General features: G+C 36.1%; 2 protein-coding genes across 2 annotated transcripts in view; both read left to right on the forward strand.

Annotated features, from left to right (window-relative positions):
- The window catches only part of LOC107582376 (synaptophysin-like protein 1), a 12,360-nt gene extending 7,546 nt beyond the window's left edge, over positions 1 to 4,814 (forward strand). The window contains exons 5-6 of the mRNA XM_016268181.1: positions 369 to 545; positions 3,748 to 4,814. Of these exons, the coding sequence (XP_016123667.1) occupies positions 369 to 545; positions 3,748 to 3,870 (300 nt within the window). The 3' untranslated portion in view covers positions 3,871 to 4,814. The remainder of the gene's footprint in view (positions 1 to 368; positions 546 to 3,747) is intronic.
- Positions 4,815 to 6,308: 1,494 nt separating this feature from the next.
- Positions 6,309 to 12,583, forward strand: LOC107582422 (ataxin-7-like protein 2). Its single transcript, XM_016268270.1, has 5 exons — positions 6,309 to 6,604; positions 8,084 to 8,152; positions 8,639 to 8,963; positions 10,425 to 10,663; positions 12,378 to 12,583. The coding sequence occupies exons 1-5, from the start codon at positions 6,361 to 6,363 to the stop codon at positions 12,581 to 12,583; spliced, it is 1,083 nt and encodes a 360-aa protein (XP_016123756.1). The 5' UTR covers positions 6,309 to 6,360.
- Positions 12,584 to 17,199: the final 4,616 nt, after the last annotated feature.

The raw sequence follows: 17,199 nt of genomic DNA on the forward strand, positions 1-17,199 counted from the left end.
AAAAAAAAAAAAAATAAATAAAATAAAATATATATATATATATATATTTTTTTTTTTTTACGCAGTCCTACTCTGATATATTTGTGATCTGTACAGTGTACACTTATTTTACATTATTTAATTAATTCACTAATAAAATTTAAATTTGAACAGAAAACATTAATTATCGATTGAAAAGTTTGGAAGTATTGTACATTTTGGAAGTGACACACTTGTGTTAATCGTCCAAGTGTCTGTTACTCAAAGCTTCTCATGATCTGTTGGACTAATTTTGTGCTTTTACTTTTGACAGCCACTTTATCAGAATATCCCTAGCATTTCCATGAGCAAGAATTAATATCCCAAACTTTATTCTGTTCCCTCTCCAGGATCTGATTGTGACCGGGATCTTTGCTTTCTTGTGGCTGGTTTGCTCCTCAGCCTGGGGAAAAGGTTTAACAGATGTCAAATATGCTACGGATACTGACAAGCTAGTAAAAGCTTGTCTGCCTGATAAGTGTGTGGTGAAGAGCTACCCTTCGATGGGTCGTCTCAATTCCTCTGTGGTAAGTGCAGTTACTGCTAGTTCTGCTCTAATTTATTTAAATTAGGCCTGGTTAATATCTAGAACATTTCATTGGCCAATAGTTGTTTTATTATGCATGTATAGATTATATAGTTCACATGTCCTAGCATTGCTCTGAGGCAGATCTACTTTTACTGCTTTTTGGTTTTGTACAAACCTACAAACTGATTATTTGATAAATTGTGGATAAATGTTTAACCCTATAAAGCCTACTTGTTTATGCACATTTCTAAGGCTTTTAAATGATCAAAACTTTGCTGAAAAACCTGTTGCAAACCATTTACTACTTACCTTTTGATGTCTATACTTTTTTTTTAGCCAGTAAAAGGCCTTTTACTATAATTGTAAAAATGTCCACCTTCAGGTTGTGGTTCACGTGTCTTTTTCCTGTGAAGTCCTTAATGGTTTTTATAAAGTAAATGTAAGAATAACTTTTATATTGTTATTAATATTTCAAGATGAACACTTACTGGACTGAAGCAGCTTAGGTTTGATTGATTATCCATGTATAATTTATTATAAAAATCATGTTTTAAAAAATGTGAGTATCAAATATGATTCATCAGGCTTTTAAGTAGGGATGCACGATATATCGGCCAGCATATCGGTATCGGCCGATAAATGCTAATTTTTTCTGTTATCGGTATCGGCCTGATAAGAAAATTTGGCCGATATCTTAAAGCCGATAAATAATGCATTATTTCCTTCAGAGACACTTCAGATGCGCACTGTTCGTTTGCAGCCTTTTGTGCAATTGTACGTTGTAATATTGTGTTTATTTGATGTATATCTGATTTATCTCATATAGAATGCGTTTGGTTAAGTTAAAAGAGCGCTTCAGTTTACCGGTGATCGTCTTTAGCTCAGCGCACGCAGCTCAAACAGCAGTGCACAACATTAATAACTATGATTGGGAATGTTGTGTATATAACATTCTAATGAGAACATTATTATAATAAAACGTTGTGCATTCTTTGGGTTTAGTTGCTGTGTTTCAGCGCGTTGATATGGGAAGAGCGCATCCACAACAGGATCACACATTCTGACTATAGCACGCAATAACTGCATCATTTTGTACATATATAAGTTGTAATATTATGTTTATGTTGTATTAATATTAATCTCAGGATGCATTTCCTTGAGTTAAATAAGCTGCCAGCAAAACGCTTCAGTTTACCATGTTCATTCAGCTCTTCAGCTTCAGCACGCACAGCTCAACGGCTGCTATTTAAAACAGTGGTATTTAAATGTCAAAATCATTGATACATTATTAATAACAACAACCACTTGTATTTTTCTCTTATTATTTTCATCAACAATATGGTTTAGTAATTAAAATCATTTAATTATTGTCCGTGCAGAGGCTATTCTGTTTTATTGATCTGTGGCGCATTCATTTTGATTCTTTACACGTGTAATGATGTCCAGTGACTTGTTTGCATTATTTATGCATTATTTTATTTATTTGTAAGACTTTTTTTATGACTAAATTTGGTAATGGGAGAGTAAAATTATTTTTAAAACGTACACCGTTCAAACTAGGCTGCTTATGTTGAAGTGTTCGGGATGTGGTTTTTAATGATGATACCTTTTTTGTAATCAGGCTCTCAAAAAGTATATAACAATTTGGATATAGATTTATCGGCCAACATATCGGTTATCGGCTTTCAAAAATAAAGAATAATCGGTTATCGGTATCGGCCAAAATTTTCATATCGGTGCATCCCTACATTTAAGAAAACATTTATTTCTTCATCTTGCAATCATCATTGAATTTCATTGCATTATGTTTTGACCCCCATAATAAAAACCATAAAGCTTTGATCATAAAACTTAGTATTTAATTATCATCATACTATAAACATATTTGTGGCAGATATAGAGTGACAACTGATATTTATATGCCTTTTATGAAAGTAGCCTGTTATAAAGATCTCATTGATTTTTCATTACAAGCTATCAGAATTTCATCATACTTTTTTGGCCATATAAATGTCAGCAACATTTTTTTTTTCCCTCTTTGAGCATGAGCTCCATATCCTCCTATAATCATATATGTTCCATAAAAAACAGATGTATGAAATGATACTCAGCAAAAACACACATACAATATACAAGGTTCCATAACATGTTCAATTAAAAAAAAAAGACAATTTTCTGGCTTATTTCATATCTCAGACTTCAAGATTCAATTACTGTTGCAATTTGAAAAAGTTTATAAACTCATTTAAAGGTGACATATCATGAAAACCTGACATTTCCAGGTTTTAAGTGCTATAATCAGGTCCCCGGTGGTTTCCTTGGTACCAACCAAGGAAACGTGAAAAAGATGAACCCAGTAACTTTGTTTTGGGAAGCCTTTTTCTGAAAGCCTCTGAGAAAACGAGCGTGTCTGATTTCGCTCCCTTGGTGACGTGGGAAAAAAAGGGATCTCATTATAATATTACCGCCCCTTAGTCTGTAAGTTTACACCCACGGCACCGTCATTTTGATTTCGCAAGCGACAAATGTGTACCAGCTCTAATGCCATGGCGAAAGTTTGAGCAAAACATGCTAACTGTTCTGTCTTTGGCTGCACAGACGAGCACAGAACACTGTTTAGAGTCCCAGCCTCAGAGGACACAAGACAGCAGTGGATTTATTGATTTATTTACTGTATATTGCTGCTGCCACACAGTGTGTGCGCTCAGAAAACCTTATATTTGAAGTTTAAACTCGTATGGTTTAAAACGCATGATTTCAGAGCGATAAACATGATAATCAGAACCAAAACAGATGTTTTTTTTAGCAGGTATGAGCTGTAATGGTGTAGCTCTATTCTGGAAAAGGGGGCGGGGAGCAGCAGCTCATTTGCATTTAAAGAGACAGGCCCAAAAAACAGCGTGTTTCTGCTTCCACTCAAAATAGGATATTTTTATAATAAATGATCTGTGGAGTATTTTGAGCTGAAACGTCACAGACACATTCTGGGGACACCAGAGACTTATATTACATATTGTAAAAAGGGGCATAATATGTCTCCTTTAACACTTTATTTTTTGGCCTTGCAACTCCTGGCCAGTGGGAGAGAAGTGTCATCCATTCTCCTTCTCCTTCTAGTAATCTATTTGCAAGTAAATAAGAATTTCAGAAACGAGCAGTCGAAGCCCTACATGTATCTTTCTCTTTTCCGCATCCTCTAGCTCTTTGGATTCCTAAACCTGATATTGTGGGCAGGAAACTGCTGGTTCATCTACAAGGAGACTCCGTTTCATAAGCCGGCCAATCCACCGCCCAGCGTAGAGGGAGGAGTTTCCACCTCCTAATTAGACAAGACGGGCTCCTTCCTCTCCTCTCCATTCGTTCATAAAGCAGAGGACATCACCACTTGTGAAACAAACTACACTTTGATATGCAAAAGCTTTGTTTCTAGCATCATGCATCGCAGTTCATTACATTAGACATGCTCTAAGCTGAATTCATCATTTCTTTATGGATTTTTTTTATTTTAGTGTCTATTTAATGGCACTGTCAGAAGCTAATTTTGTCACGCAGGTAAAAAAAGAAACCAAATTATTTATTAGATCAGTAGCATTTCAGTTACAACTTACAATAAACTTGTTCTAGGTAATTGATGTTTTTCATTTTAATTAATTTGTCTAATTCGATATAAAGATGACCTGCATTTCAGTAACCGTAAATGTCCACTACAATCGGACCTCATGAGAATGTCAAATGTCTCTGAGCACTTCAAATACTAGCACACTAATATCTAGCTCCAGACATTTAAAGCTTGTCTTTACTTGTAGTTTTTAAATAACTATTTATTGGTTTAAGTGCCTTTTCATTTACGTTCATGATAGAATGTTTTTCCACAGCCACATCCGAGTCACCTTACATTTGTCAGAGAAGGACAAACTAAAAAAATCGTCTTAGTTTCAGCCATAAAGCATCTGATATTTCATCTGTAACCTTTATTTTAAATGTTTGTGTGAATTCTCTGAGTTGACTCTTTTTGAAGTGGTATTTGGTAATAATAAATTACAACGCCAAAGGCCGTATTTAATTTTCTATCAGGACAAATGTTAACTATTCAACACTAGTCATTGTTTAACAGAAAGGAAACACTTGTTTGATTGTTTTTCTACTGTTTGGAGTAGTAATGTTGTCATTATTTGTATTTGGCTGTTATTTGACTTGACACTGTAAATGAAGCGTCTGTATCACATGGGTTGATGTTTATATTTACAGAAAGAAAATTTAATTTTGTGCATCTGTGGCATGTTTTACCATCTTATTTTTTACAGAAAGAAATGTTTTGTGGGGGATTGCATTGTTGAATTCAAAAAAAAAAAATGTAGTAATTGTTCAGCAACAGTGATTGTCTGTGGGCATTTTATGTTCTGTTAAAAATTGATTATTTGTTTAATTCTAAATTGCCAATTTTGTTTTTTATTATATTCTCAAGTAATTGTTTTAATCGTAAGATAAAACTTTCAAAGGAATATTCAGTGCCACATCTAAACTTTTTAATCTACATAGCTATAAAAGGTAGGTAAAGGTAAACACATTAAATTATTAATATAAATTCTTAAAGGAAAGTAGTTTGGGTCTAATTGTGATTAAAGAGGAAAAAAGTTAAAAGTGCCATTTAAAAATCTTTCCTCGGGTCACATATTGATGATTTTTTTTGTCCTGGAGCAATCCTCAATTTTGGTTGTGGCTTTTGGAAAATATAGGCCACATTTTTTTTTTTTTGTGTGTGTGTGTGTTTTATATCTCTATGCTACGTTCAGAAGGAAAACCTCCATAAAAGGCTGTTTGCAGTTTTGATTAGTATTAAAAGAGGAGAGCTGTATATATATTGGTTCGTGTTTTATTTCAAAAGGCTGCCCACCCAGCAAAAACTCATTGAAAAGACGTAAATGCCAGACGTCTAAACAACGTTAAAATTTGGTTGAAAGGTGAAAAGACGTATTTTCAGGCCTAATTACTGTCACAATAAGACAATTCACAATAGAGTACCAAAACATTTATTGACACATTAAATACATCTTTCACGTAAAAAAAAAGCTTGAGCCTACATTTTCAAACATACCATAAAAACAGTACTATTGTGAAATATAACTACAAAAATAATTATTTTCTATGTGAATGCATTGCAAAATGTAATTTATTCATGTGAACTGTATTTTCAGCATCATTACCGCAGTCTTCAGTGTCACATGATCCTTCAGAAATCATTCTAATATGCTGATTTGGTGCTCAAGAAACATTTCAGTTTTGCTTCCCCATATTTTTGTGGAAACCATTATATTTTTCAGTATTCTTAGAATAGAACTTGCAAAACAGCAGTATTTATTTGAAAGTTTTATTTTAACAATTCTTTACTGTAGCATGCTGTTTACTACATAACCAGTAGATGGTAGTATTGTAAACAAAAATACATCACCTAAATCACACTGGTGTCGATCAAACATGTTTCTTTTGGGTCAAAGATGTATAGATAATAGGCAAGATCACTGCAAACCAACACACGTGAATGTGAACATATGCATTGCTTATGATTTAAAGCCTTGAATAAGGTACTAATCCAACTACACCAAGGAAAGGAAATCGAATCAGATGTATTTATCTGTATTACATAAAGAAAAAAGAAGCCTAGAACCATTTAGATTTTTTTGTTTTGCATGTGCTTAATTGTCATATTTTTTTATATATTAAGAATGTGAAATATTTTTTATTAAAATTCAGTTTAAGGTACTCAATTTGCATTACAAATCTGTAAAGGGTTTGAAGATTCGTCCAATAAAATAATGTCAAATAAAATATCAATAATGCAAATAAAATTTAAAAAGTGCGCGCGCACGCAGGTTCCCCCTCCGCCCACGGGAGCGCGCAATGTGACGTCAGCGCCTTGCCGCGCGGTGATGATGGCGGTGCGTGAACGCGCAGTTAAAGTAATGGCTGCTCCGGAACGGCGGGTGCCTGGTCTCGATGATTTCGTGGGCCAAAGCTGGAGCGCCTGGACAGAAAGAGCCACCCTGACAGCATCGGAGGGTGAGTGAGCACTTCGTCGCCGGCATTTCTCCATCCACCACCAAAAAGTCTTACGGATGTGCTTTATTTTTCGTGGAAAAGGCACGGCATCCCGAACCGTGTTACCCAAACAAAGAACCTGCCGGGTCCTAGTGCCGGCCGGGTCACGCGCTTGCGCTCTCTCTCGCTCTCTCTCTCACTCCCTCTCTCTCACTCCCTCTCTCTCACTCCCTCTGTCTCTCTCTCTCTCTCTCTCTCACTCTCTCTCATAATAGAACGTGTTCCGCGTTCGTTTTGTCTGCAACTTCAAAAGAAACAAACGCACTCAGTTTAAAACCACCAATCTCCTTTTGTCGGCGGGCACATCAAAGCAGTTAATAGTGTAGGGATCATTTGCAGGTAGTTTTTATTTTGGCCCCACCCACAGAAGAGCTTGTGCCCAGCTTCACAGATGACCAGTTCATGGCACAGATTGCATTTCACACTGAAATTCTTGGGGAATAAAACCTGACCAGTTGACTAGATCTCCTATTCTGACTCTCATTAAACACCACTGTATGCATTTTTTTTATTTAGTCATTTAACAGACGCTTTTATCCAAAGCGACTTACAAATGAGGACAATAAAAGCAGTCAAAACTAACAAAAGAGCAACAATATATCAGAATCAGAAGAGCTTTATTACCAAGTATGTTTACACACACAAGGAATTTGACTTGACGACAGGAGCTTCCAGTGTAGAAGAAAGTACAAACATAGTGCAGACATACATGATAGTGTAGACATACATAGGAATAACACAGGAGGGATGTAATATAAAACTAATATAATTTAAAAAAACATATACATATACACATACACATATATATATATGTGTATATATATATATATATATATATATATATATATATATACACACATACATATACACACGCACAAAGAAAAACAAGTAGATAGAATAGAAAGCTAGTGTGTTTGTTTAAAAAAAAAAGAAAGAAGATAAAGTAGAATTAAAATAGAATAGAAAGTGCTAGAGTTAGAGGCTCAAATAAAGGTGGAACGGATGTGTTTTTAGTCGTTTCTTGAAGATGGTTAAGGACTCAGCTGCTCAGATTGATTTGGGCAGGTCATTCCACCAGGAGGGAACAGTTAGTGAAAAAGTCTGTGAAAGTGATTTTGAATGCATAAATCAATGTTGGTCCCTTTTCTCACAGTTTTGACTCGATACATTGCATTCAAGACAGAAACCACATATTCTGGACCAAATATAGTTCAGCATAGAAGAACCCATTATAGGTCTGATTTTTGGAGGGCACATGTCCTTCTCAATGTTTCTATGGTTACGGCCCATTGAATTAAGTGGGTTTAGAATGTAGCGTTTACATAAGATGCCCATATGTGCTGTGTTTCTAAGTCATTAATGATAATGCATGGAAGTCTGTTATTTTATAATGGTCATGTACCCTTTCTAACATAAACTACCTTCAAACATTTTTCATAGGGTCCAATGGAGATGAATACAGCAAGAATGGCAAAACAACGACGGAAACCATGACACTGAGGAAAGAGGGTAGGCGTTATGTACTTTACTTTGATTTCAAGGGGACACTGCAGTATTAACATGAACCCATTTAGTGATGGACTGATATATATAAGCCGATTAATTGGCCGGTGTTTGGCTGTTTTTTGACATTAAAAACACGGTGGTTCCTCCTGTCAGGTCCAGCTTTTATAAACAGCCTTATCAATGAATAATAAACATGTTCTTTTGTGAAATTCAGCTTCTGAAAGTTAATAAAAAAGGCACATTAAGTTGAACGGAGCTATTATTTCAGTGTCATAGGCTGAATTCAGGTAAATATTGGACTGCCACTAGAAGGAACCACTTAAACATGTTTAGAAACGTTTGAGTTTTCAAACAGGAAGCTTCAACACACACACACACACACACAATTAATTTCTCTTTGGGGAAAATGACTGTATTTAAAAACATTTCCTCTAGTTTTACTTTTCGAACAAAGCTAATTTGTCTCTATTGTTTGGTATGCTTCTGTAGATATGTCCATCTTCGGTAATTTTCCTGGGCACGATGACTTCTATTTGGTGGTTTGCGGCCATTGCAGTCAGGTGGTGAAGCCTCAGGCGTTCGAGAAGCATTGCGAGAGGAGGCATGGCCCTCTGGGTAAGCTCTATGCACACCTCCGCTCCACCCCACCTCCACCTCAGCAGCATAGATCCCGTCATGGACACACCCTGCCTTCCCACGGAGCCTCCTCTTGGAGTGGCAGGAACCAGAATGTCGGACCGCTGTGGGCATCTCCGCAATCTCCCTCAACACCGCCTCAGTTCAGGCACACGAAACCTCCGAAAGATGGCGTTTGGTAAGATTTGCTAATCTGATCTTGTTTGTTCATGTTAAAAGAGGGTCTAATGTGTTCTAACACAGCCCTGCATCTTTAAAAAAATCTGCTCATTTGCAAAAAAGGCCTAAGTTTACCTAAATTGATGTTCACATTTGTTATCACTCATCAATATAACAAAAGCGGTAAAATGTCAAAAGTTTCAAAACATTTTAATAAGGCTGCACGATAAATCGAAATGGAATCGAGATCGCGATTCGACAGTAGCTGCGATTGTCATGCGTATCTTTCAGTGAAGCACGGTTCTGTGATCAGCAGTAAATCTCCATCCCAAGGCCAGAGTGCGCTCTCGCGCTGAAATTCCAAATACGCCTCGCAGAAGAAACCCAGAAAATCGCTGCAGCTGAATAAAAAAGATTCAACTGCTTTCATTGATTCAACGTGACTAATAAACACACGACTACAGCAATATACGGTTTATCGGAGTTCTTATTATTATAATTTTCATTAAAATAAAGTATATTTATAATGCAATGCGTTTATCACTGCTTAAATACTATGAAATATGTTGCGTGCCTTATTCTGTGTAAGAAGCCACATCATCTCACAGAAGGATTTATTTCAAACACTCGACTGATGTTATGAAGTGAGTTTGGAGTAAAAATATGTTATTAAATGTGGTATTTTCACATGCTTTCAGATGGAGCAGCATTTACTTCACAGAGCCGTAGTTCACTGAGAAGCTATGCAAACAGCTGTCATTATCGCGAACGATTTCTTCGATTTCAGAATCGCGCAATAAAATCGTCTGCGATTAGTTTTTTTTTTGTTTTTTTGCATCACTTGTCAGTGAACTTCGGCTATGTGAAGTAAATTCTGCTCCATCTGAAAGCACGTGATGATGATTTCCTGCTGATTACAGAACCGGCTTTTTTAACAAAATGCGCATGACAATCGCATTCGATTAATCGTGCAACCCTACATTTTAATGGCAAAAAGAGGTATTCAAAATGTGTCCTTGCACTTTTGCACTTACAAAAATGGAAATAAAGATTAGGCATAAAATGTCTTTAGAATCATTCATACATATGAAAATCGGATGATAAGATGATAATTCAATTCTTAGATGATTTTGGTTCTGTAGAAAAGTTTTTGTTATTTTTTTTAGTTGTAACCTGGCTTAGATGAAGACTGGAATCATGTCTTTATGGCAGTTTATCTGGTGATCAAGTGACAATACAAGGCTTCTTCACTTAGCAAATGATTGTCGGAAGTAGAAACAAAGCTACAAAATGCATTGTATTTTATGAGAAAGTATGATGCGCTACATCAAAACTGGCACCATTTTTGGAATCAGCACCTCAAAAATTGTAAAAAAACAAGTATTCATTCAGCAAATATGATGCTGGATGTTGTAATCTGTGGTTATTAGAATCATATACAATATATATATATATATATGTTAATCTTTCCACCCACCAGGCACTCACCTTCAAACTCGGGTCATTCAGAATCAGCTGTTTTTAAGCAGTCCCCTCTCATCGAACCCACGCGGAGCTCCCCTCCCCCTACTCAGAGAGACCCCCCATGGCCACATGGAGGCCCGTCACCCAATCGGCCTTCCTCAACCGAAAGGCCTCAATCCCAAAGAGGCGAGGCTGCCTTGGCCCCTGCCGCCTCTGGACACCTCCGTGGGTCGAGGACGTACAAAATGGTCTCCAGTAAGTCATTAAAAAAAGATTCAACTGCTTTCATTGATTCAACGTGACTAATAAACACACGACTACAGCAATATACGGTTTATCGGAGTTCTTATTATTATAATTTTCATTAAAATAAAGTATATTTATAATGCAATGCGTTTATCACTGCTTAAATACTATGAAATATGTTGCGTGCCTTATTCTGTGTAAGAAGCCACATCATCTCACAGAAGGATTTATTTCAAACACTTGACTGACGTTATGAAGTGAGTTTGGAGTAAAAATATGTTATTAAATGTGGTATTTTCACATGCTTTCAGATGGAGCAGCATTTACTTCACAGAGCCGTAGTTCACTGAGAAGCTATGCAAACAGCTGTCATTATCGCGAACGATTTCTTCGATTTCAGAATCGCGCAATAAAATCGTCTGCGATTAGTTTTTTTTTTGTTTTTTTGCATCACTTGTCAGTGAACTTCGGCTATGTGAAGTAAATTCTGCTCCATCTGAAAGCACGTGATGATGATTTCCTGCTGATTACAGAACCGGCTTTTTTAACAAAATGCGCATGACAATCGCATTCGATTAATCGTGCAACCCTACATTTTAATGGCAAAAAGAGGTATTCAAAATGTGTCCTTGCACTTACAATCTGGAAAAAATGGAAATAAAGATTAGGCATAAAATGTCTTTAGAATCATTCATACATATGAAAATCGGATGATAATTGATTTGTTCAATTCTTAGATGATTTTGGTTCTGTAGAAAAGTTTTTGTTATTTTTTTTAGTTGTAACCTGGCTTAGATGAAGACTGGAATCATGTCTTTATGGCAGTTTATCTGGTGATCAAGTGACAATACAAGGCTTCTTCACTTAGCAAATGATTGTCGGAAGTAGAAACAAAGCTACAAAATGCATTGTATTTTATGAGAAAGTATGATGCGCTACATCAAAACTGGCACCATTTTTGGAATCAGCACCTCAAAAATTGTAAAAAAACAAGTATTCATTCAGCAAATATGATGCTGGATGTTGTAATCTGTGGTTATTAGAATCATATACAATATATATATATATATATGTTAATCTTTCCACCCACCAGGCACTCACCTTCAAACTCGGGTCATTCAGAATCAGCTGTTTTTAAGCAGTCCCCTCTCATCGAACCCACGCGGAGCTCCCCTCCCCCTACTCAGAGAGACCCCCCATGGCCACATGGAGGCCCGTCACCCAATCGGCCTTCCTCAACCGAAAGGCCTCAATCCCAAAGAGGCGAGGCTGCCTTGGCCCCTGCCGCCTCTGGACACCTCCGTGGGTCGAGGGTATCTATACATTTTTACAAATAATTGTTTTACAGTAACTTCAAGTAAAACAACAGATGCATTACAATAATACGAATTTGGAGGAATGTGCTTAATTTTTATTAAAATACACGATGCAAAAAACCCAAATGGTCCTAAAAATCGTACTTTTGTCATTTGATTTTGGGGTGGAATGTGAGCAGGACTTGTTCTTGACAGGTTTCGTAAGATTCACTCACAGATCACATGCTCTGAGGATCCACTAGCATTATCTTGTTTCTTTCACCAGAGTAGCTCTAAGGTTAATCTCCATTAGCGCTTCAGTCCCTAACAAAGCCTGTTTCCTTTTGACAGCTGTGTTTTTACTTCCTGCACTGCATGTGAAAGTAAATGTTTTGTCTCACTACCCCTAATTCCTGTCCTACTCACAGAAAAATACCTCAAGCATCAGATCCTCACTCCCAGAGTCCCCCAGCCAAGCCTGCAGCCGTTTCTGCCTCTCCTTCCTCCATTTCCCAGCATTCCAAACAGAAAGCAGGAAGTCACAACTCAACTTCTCTCAAGACTTCCTTCTACTCTTCCCACGGACCAGGCAAGGAGCCAAACCTGCAGAGTTCCTCGACCAGCGGCCTACTAAAACTAGGGAACGAACGAATTAACGAATGAATTAATTCGTGGCAGCTAAGCCTAAACAAGAGAACAAATACTTAATTCGTGGCCATAATGTAGTCCTAGCATAAAAGAGAACTAGCCTATTCTAAATTCGTTGGCTGTGATTAATTGTCTGCATGTCATGATCGGGGCTCTGTACAACCCAATATAACCTTAGCCTACCTGTTTATTCATTTATTATGGTATGTAACTAGCTCACCTTTTGCGGCACCATGTTTGCGTAGCACATCCTCGTGCTTTCTGGCAATGTGCCGCTTCAGATTCCAATATGAATCTTTACTAACTCTCCCCGCAATCTAACTCCCCTCTCAGTTTCTTCTCCCTGCTCATTCTTAACTTAGATTGTTTACTTTACATTTATGTATAAGGCTTGCAACTTCGTTGAAACAATATCTGAACTCCATAACTGCTCTACTATTCTCGATCTCTACAGATTCTCGATCTCGAACAAGCAAATCACCAAAGGGCATTCTGGGTTGAGCGAGCGGCGCTGAGCGTATTGAGCGAGCGGAGCGGAATCTTCAGAAAGGCGCTCTGCGCTCTTAAGGAAATATTACCACTCCGCTCTCACTCCGCTCCGCTCACATGCTCTGCTAATCACCAGAAGCGGCTTTACTGACGAGATTCGCATGAAAATCGCATTCGATTTTTTTGCACAGCCCTACTATCAGGATTACATTTGTTTAATTTAAAATGAAATAAATGAGTATTTTGACATAACACTATACATTTACTGGTTCTGTTGACGCATGTTGACTCACGTGAGCCGCCTGCTGGTGCGTGCGCAAAAACACCCATCTACAATTATTCTCCTCAAACGCGGGATGACTGACAGATGCTGCTACAGTAAATTAATTACGATGCTTCCTGCTGTGAAAAACTTTTTCATGTCTGGAAATTTCACAGTTATTTTGTTTTCAAAGAGGATAAAGGAAATAACATAGTTGTAAAGCGTAAGCTATGCATGAACACTCTTGCTTTAACAAAGGCTACTCAACCAACTTGAACATTTGCAGGTATAACTAACATGGAAATCATCATGTTAGCTAAAATTTAGTGTTTGTTAGTGATTTAAAATTCCATGGTGTGCATGACTGCAGTTGTAAGTTTTCTAGCGAAAAATTTGCCTGAAAATGTAGAAATTCTACAGAAAGTCCCCACACCCCGGATCAGTCAATGAAATAAAGAAAGATAGCATTTCACATGCATTTCGACATGTAGGCTTATTTTAAAATAGACTAATATGTATATGGTGTACATTTTTAAATGTGTATAAACTATTTATTTTTACTTGTACATGTTAAAGTAATAAAAGTAATCCAAAAGTAATCAGATTACATTACTTTTATATTGTGGTACTTGTATTACGTTACTGAATACTTTTTTTAATGAAGTAATTTGTAACTGTAACTGAATACATTTGAAAAGTAACCCTCCCAACCCTGTATATATATATATATATATGTGTGTGTGTGTGTATAAATAAATATTAGGGGTGTAACGGTACGCGTATCGTGTACCGAACGATAGCGTAACGAATATACATACAGTGGGGCAAAAAAGTATTTAGTCAGCCACCAATTGTGCAAGTTCTCCCACTTAAAAAGATGAGAGAGGCCTGTAATTTTCATCATAGGTATACCTCAACTATGAGAGACAAAATGAGAAAAAAAATCCAGAAAATCACATTGTAGGATTTTTAAAGAATTAATTGGTAAATTCCTCGGTAAAATAAGTATTTGGTCACCTACAAACAAGCAAGATTTCTGGCTCTCACAGACCTGTAACAACTTCTTTAAGAGGCTCCTCTGTCCTCCACACGTTACCTGTATTAATGGTATCTGTTTGAACTTGTTATCAGTATAAAAGACACCTGTCCACAACCTCAAAACTGTACACACACACACACACACACGCACGCATATATATATATATTTTACATATATGTTGTATTCAATTTCTTTGAATTGCACTTCAGTTAATTCCTCTTCCTGTTATTCTATTTCAACAGCTTGTGGAGCTGTGGACGATTGAATGCAAAGTCCAACTCATAAATAAAAAAAAGATTAAATTCTTAAAATCTGAATTTTTTTTAGGGATTTGCCGATCCGATATTCATATCGGGTATCGGCTCCGATAGTGCCATTTTTCTCGGATCAGGTATCGGTCAGAGAGAGCCGATCCAAATCCGAGATTTTTTTTGTTTTTTCTCGATTATGCGAATTATTCTGTGTTACTTCTGAAGCCATACGATAGCTTAATGTGAGCTACATATGAATATTTAAGTGCTATATATATATATATAAGTATAGTATTTCAGTCTGGCGAGTAAACGACAAAATTTACTAGCCAATGGCGATTCAATTGCCAAGGTGTCCGTAGAGGGTTGTGAATATTTTTGATGAATGGATTTTATAATACAAATAGCAATGTGTAAAATTTTACCATATTTAGTGCAACACTTTTATTTGTTCCCCACAAAATATTATTTTTTCACTAAATGTTTGGATTTCTAAAATTATTGTGCACTGATTTTTCTAGAATAACTTTTGCTGCCAAATTATCCACTAACCTAGTTTGATAAATTTTGTCATAGATTATAAATATGCATAGGCCTATATTTTTTCATATTTATTATTTAATTTTTCTTTATAATGAAGTAGTCTGTATCTAGTAGATTGTGAAATAATGATTATCAGTTCCACACACAGAGATATATAAATTCTACATTTATTTAAATGGGGGGAAAAAAAACTTCACTGTTATCGGATCGTTATCGGTATCGGAGGCGAAAAAGGCAGATCGGAGCATCCCTAATTTTTTTCCAGTTCTGAAAGCATAGCCAAATTAAACACAATTACACACAATATGAGGGTTCATGTTAATATGAATAAGAGTGAATTCTGTGGATCTTAAAAGGATCTGCATTGTAAAAAGGTGATGAGAAACACACTACTGTTCAAAAGTTTTTTTTTTAAGGAAATTAACACTTTTATTCAGCAAAGTTGCTTAAGATCGATAGTTACTAAAATATAAATGCTGTTCTTGTAATCTTACTATTCAAAGGATTTAAAAAAAATGTATCAGTTTCCACAAAAATATTTTGTTCTTTCTATTAATTATAGAATCCTAAAACAAAAATGCATCACGGTTTCCACAAAAATATTAAACAGCACAACTTTGTTCAACATTGATAATAAGAAATGTTTCTTGAGCAGCAAATCAGCATATTAGAATGATTTCTGAAAGATCATGTGACACTGAAGATGGGTATAATATTAGACAAACATTAATGTTAACATTGTTTATCATATTAATTGTTCTCTGTTGCCTTTTTCAACAGCCAAAATTGCACCACTGAGAGTGCCAGCCTTACAAGCCACTAAAAGAGCGAGCCCTACGAACTCTACCATATAGAACTATGGACGCAGGACTCCGCATGTTTGACTGACTGTTTGAATTGTGTGTGTGTGTGCGCACATGTTTAGCTATTATGAATGTCTATCTGTGTGTGTGTGTGTGTGTGTGTGTATGTGGAGGTGTATGTAATGAGATGGGGGAGTGAATTTCTCTGTGAATTCAGAAAATACCTCAGAATCTACTGAATAATGCTGCTACCTAAATGTTGTTTATAAAATGGATTAAAATATTCTTTATACTCGGCACTAGGTCTTTTTTTATTATGACTTTTTTTTAAAATTGATAAATGGGTGAATTTGACGAAACCTGTCATTGTGACATTTTATTTTCAATCTGACATTTAAGCATACATTTTCCAGTCTTATTACAGGGATTTTTTTTTTTTTATCCTCAAAGGTAAATATGACGTTTTAGGGAAAATTAAATTCTCATTCTCTCAGTGTCTTAAAAAAAATTATTTTAATATGAAATCTCACACAAAAAAAAACCTCGCAAAGCATGCATGTATATTTCATTCAGTGCTTTGTTAAATAGTTGACTAATATATATGTTGTGTGCGTTTTTGTGGTATTTTACTCAGTTATTTTAAAAGTGCTTGCTGCATACTGATTTTGTTTTTTTTGTAGTGATGTTTGGCCTCTTATTGACTGCAATCTCTATACATTTAAAAAAAAAATCCTTATCAAGTAATCATGAAGGACTGGACAAATAATGGAAATTTGTTTGTCAGAGATGTGGAACTCATTACTTAAGAGCACCACACCTTTTTTTTTTTTTTTTTTTGCCATGTGTACAAAAATGACAAAAGTTGGTTTTGTGCGTGAAAACGTGTCAGCTGTTCGTCATTAGATATCTCCCTGCTCTGTTTCTCTCACTTTAAAATGTCTTGCGCATGCGTAAGTACTGTCCTATCCTGGCAGAAGCTTAGCTCATAAATAATTAAGTAGATTGCAGTTACGTATCGTGTTTACTTTGAATATAAAGAAGGCTGCTCACCTATGGCGAACACTTGGCTATTGAATATTAATGTGGTCGTGCTCTCGTTGCTTGGTAACCTTCCAATCACAACTGCATGGCTCCTGAATATTAAGAGCCCATCCTTTATCGTAGTAGGATTCCTGTGCAGGAAATGCATTTCCAAGTAACACTGTCACACGAAAA

The sequence above is a fragment of the Sinocyclocheilus grahami genome, unplaced genomic scaffold, assembly GCF_001515645.1.
Source record: "Sinocyclocheilus grahami isolate Dianchi unplaced genomic scaffold, SAMN03320097.WGS_v1.1 scaffold44.1, whole genome shotgun sequence".
NCBI lineage: Eukaryota > Metazoa > Chordata > Actinopteri > Cypriniformes > Cyprinidae > Sinocyclocheilus > Sinocyclocheilus grahami.

Coding starts and splice junctions, on each gene's coding strand:
- LOC107582422 (XM_016268270.1), top strand. CDS start 6,361: ATGTCAAATAAAATATCAATAATGCAAATAAAATTTAAAAAGTGCGCG. Junction 8,153..8,638: donor CATGACACTGAGGAAAGAGG/GTAGGCGTTATG, acceptor ATGCTTCTGTAG/ATATGTCCATCTTCGGTAAT. Junction 8,964..10,424: donor CCTCCGAAAGATGGCGTTTG/GTAAGATTTGCT, acceptor TCCACCCACCAG/GCACTCACCTTCAAACTCGG.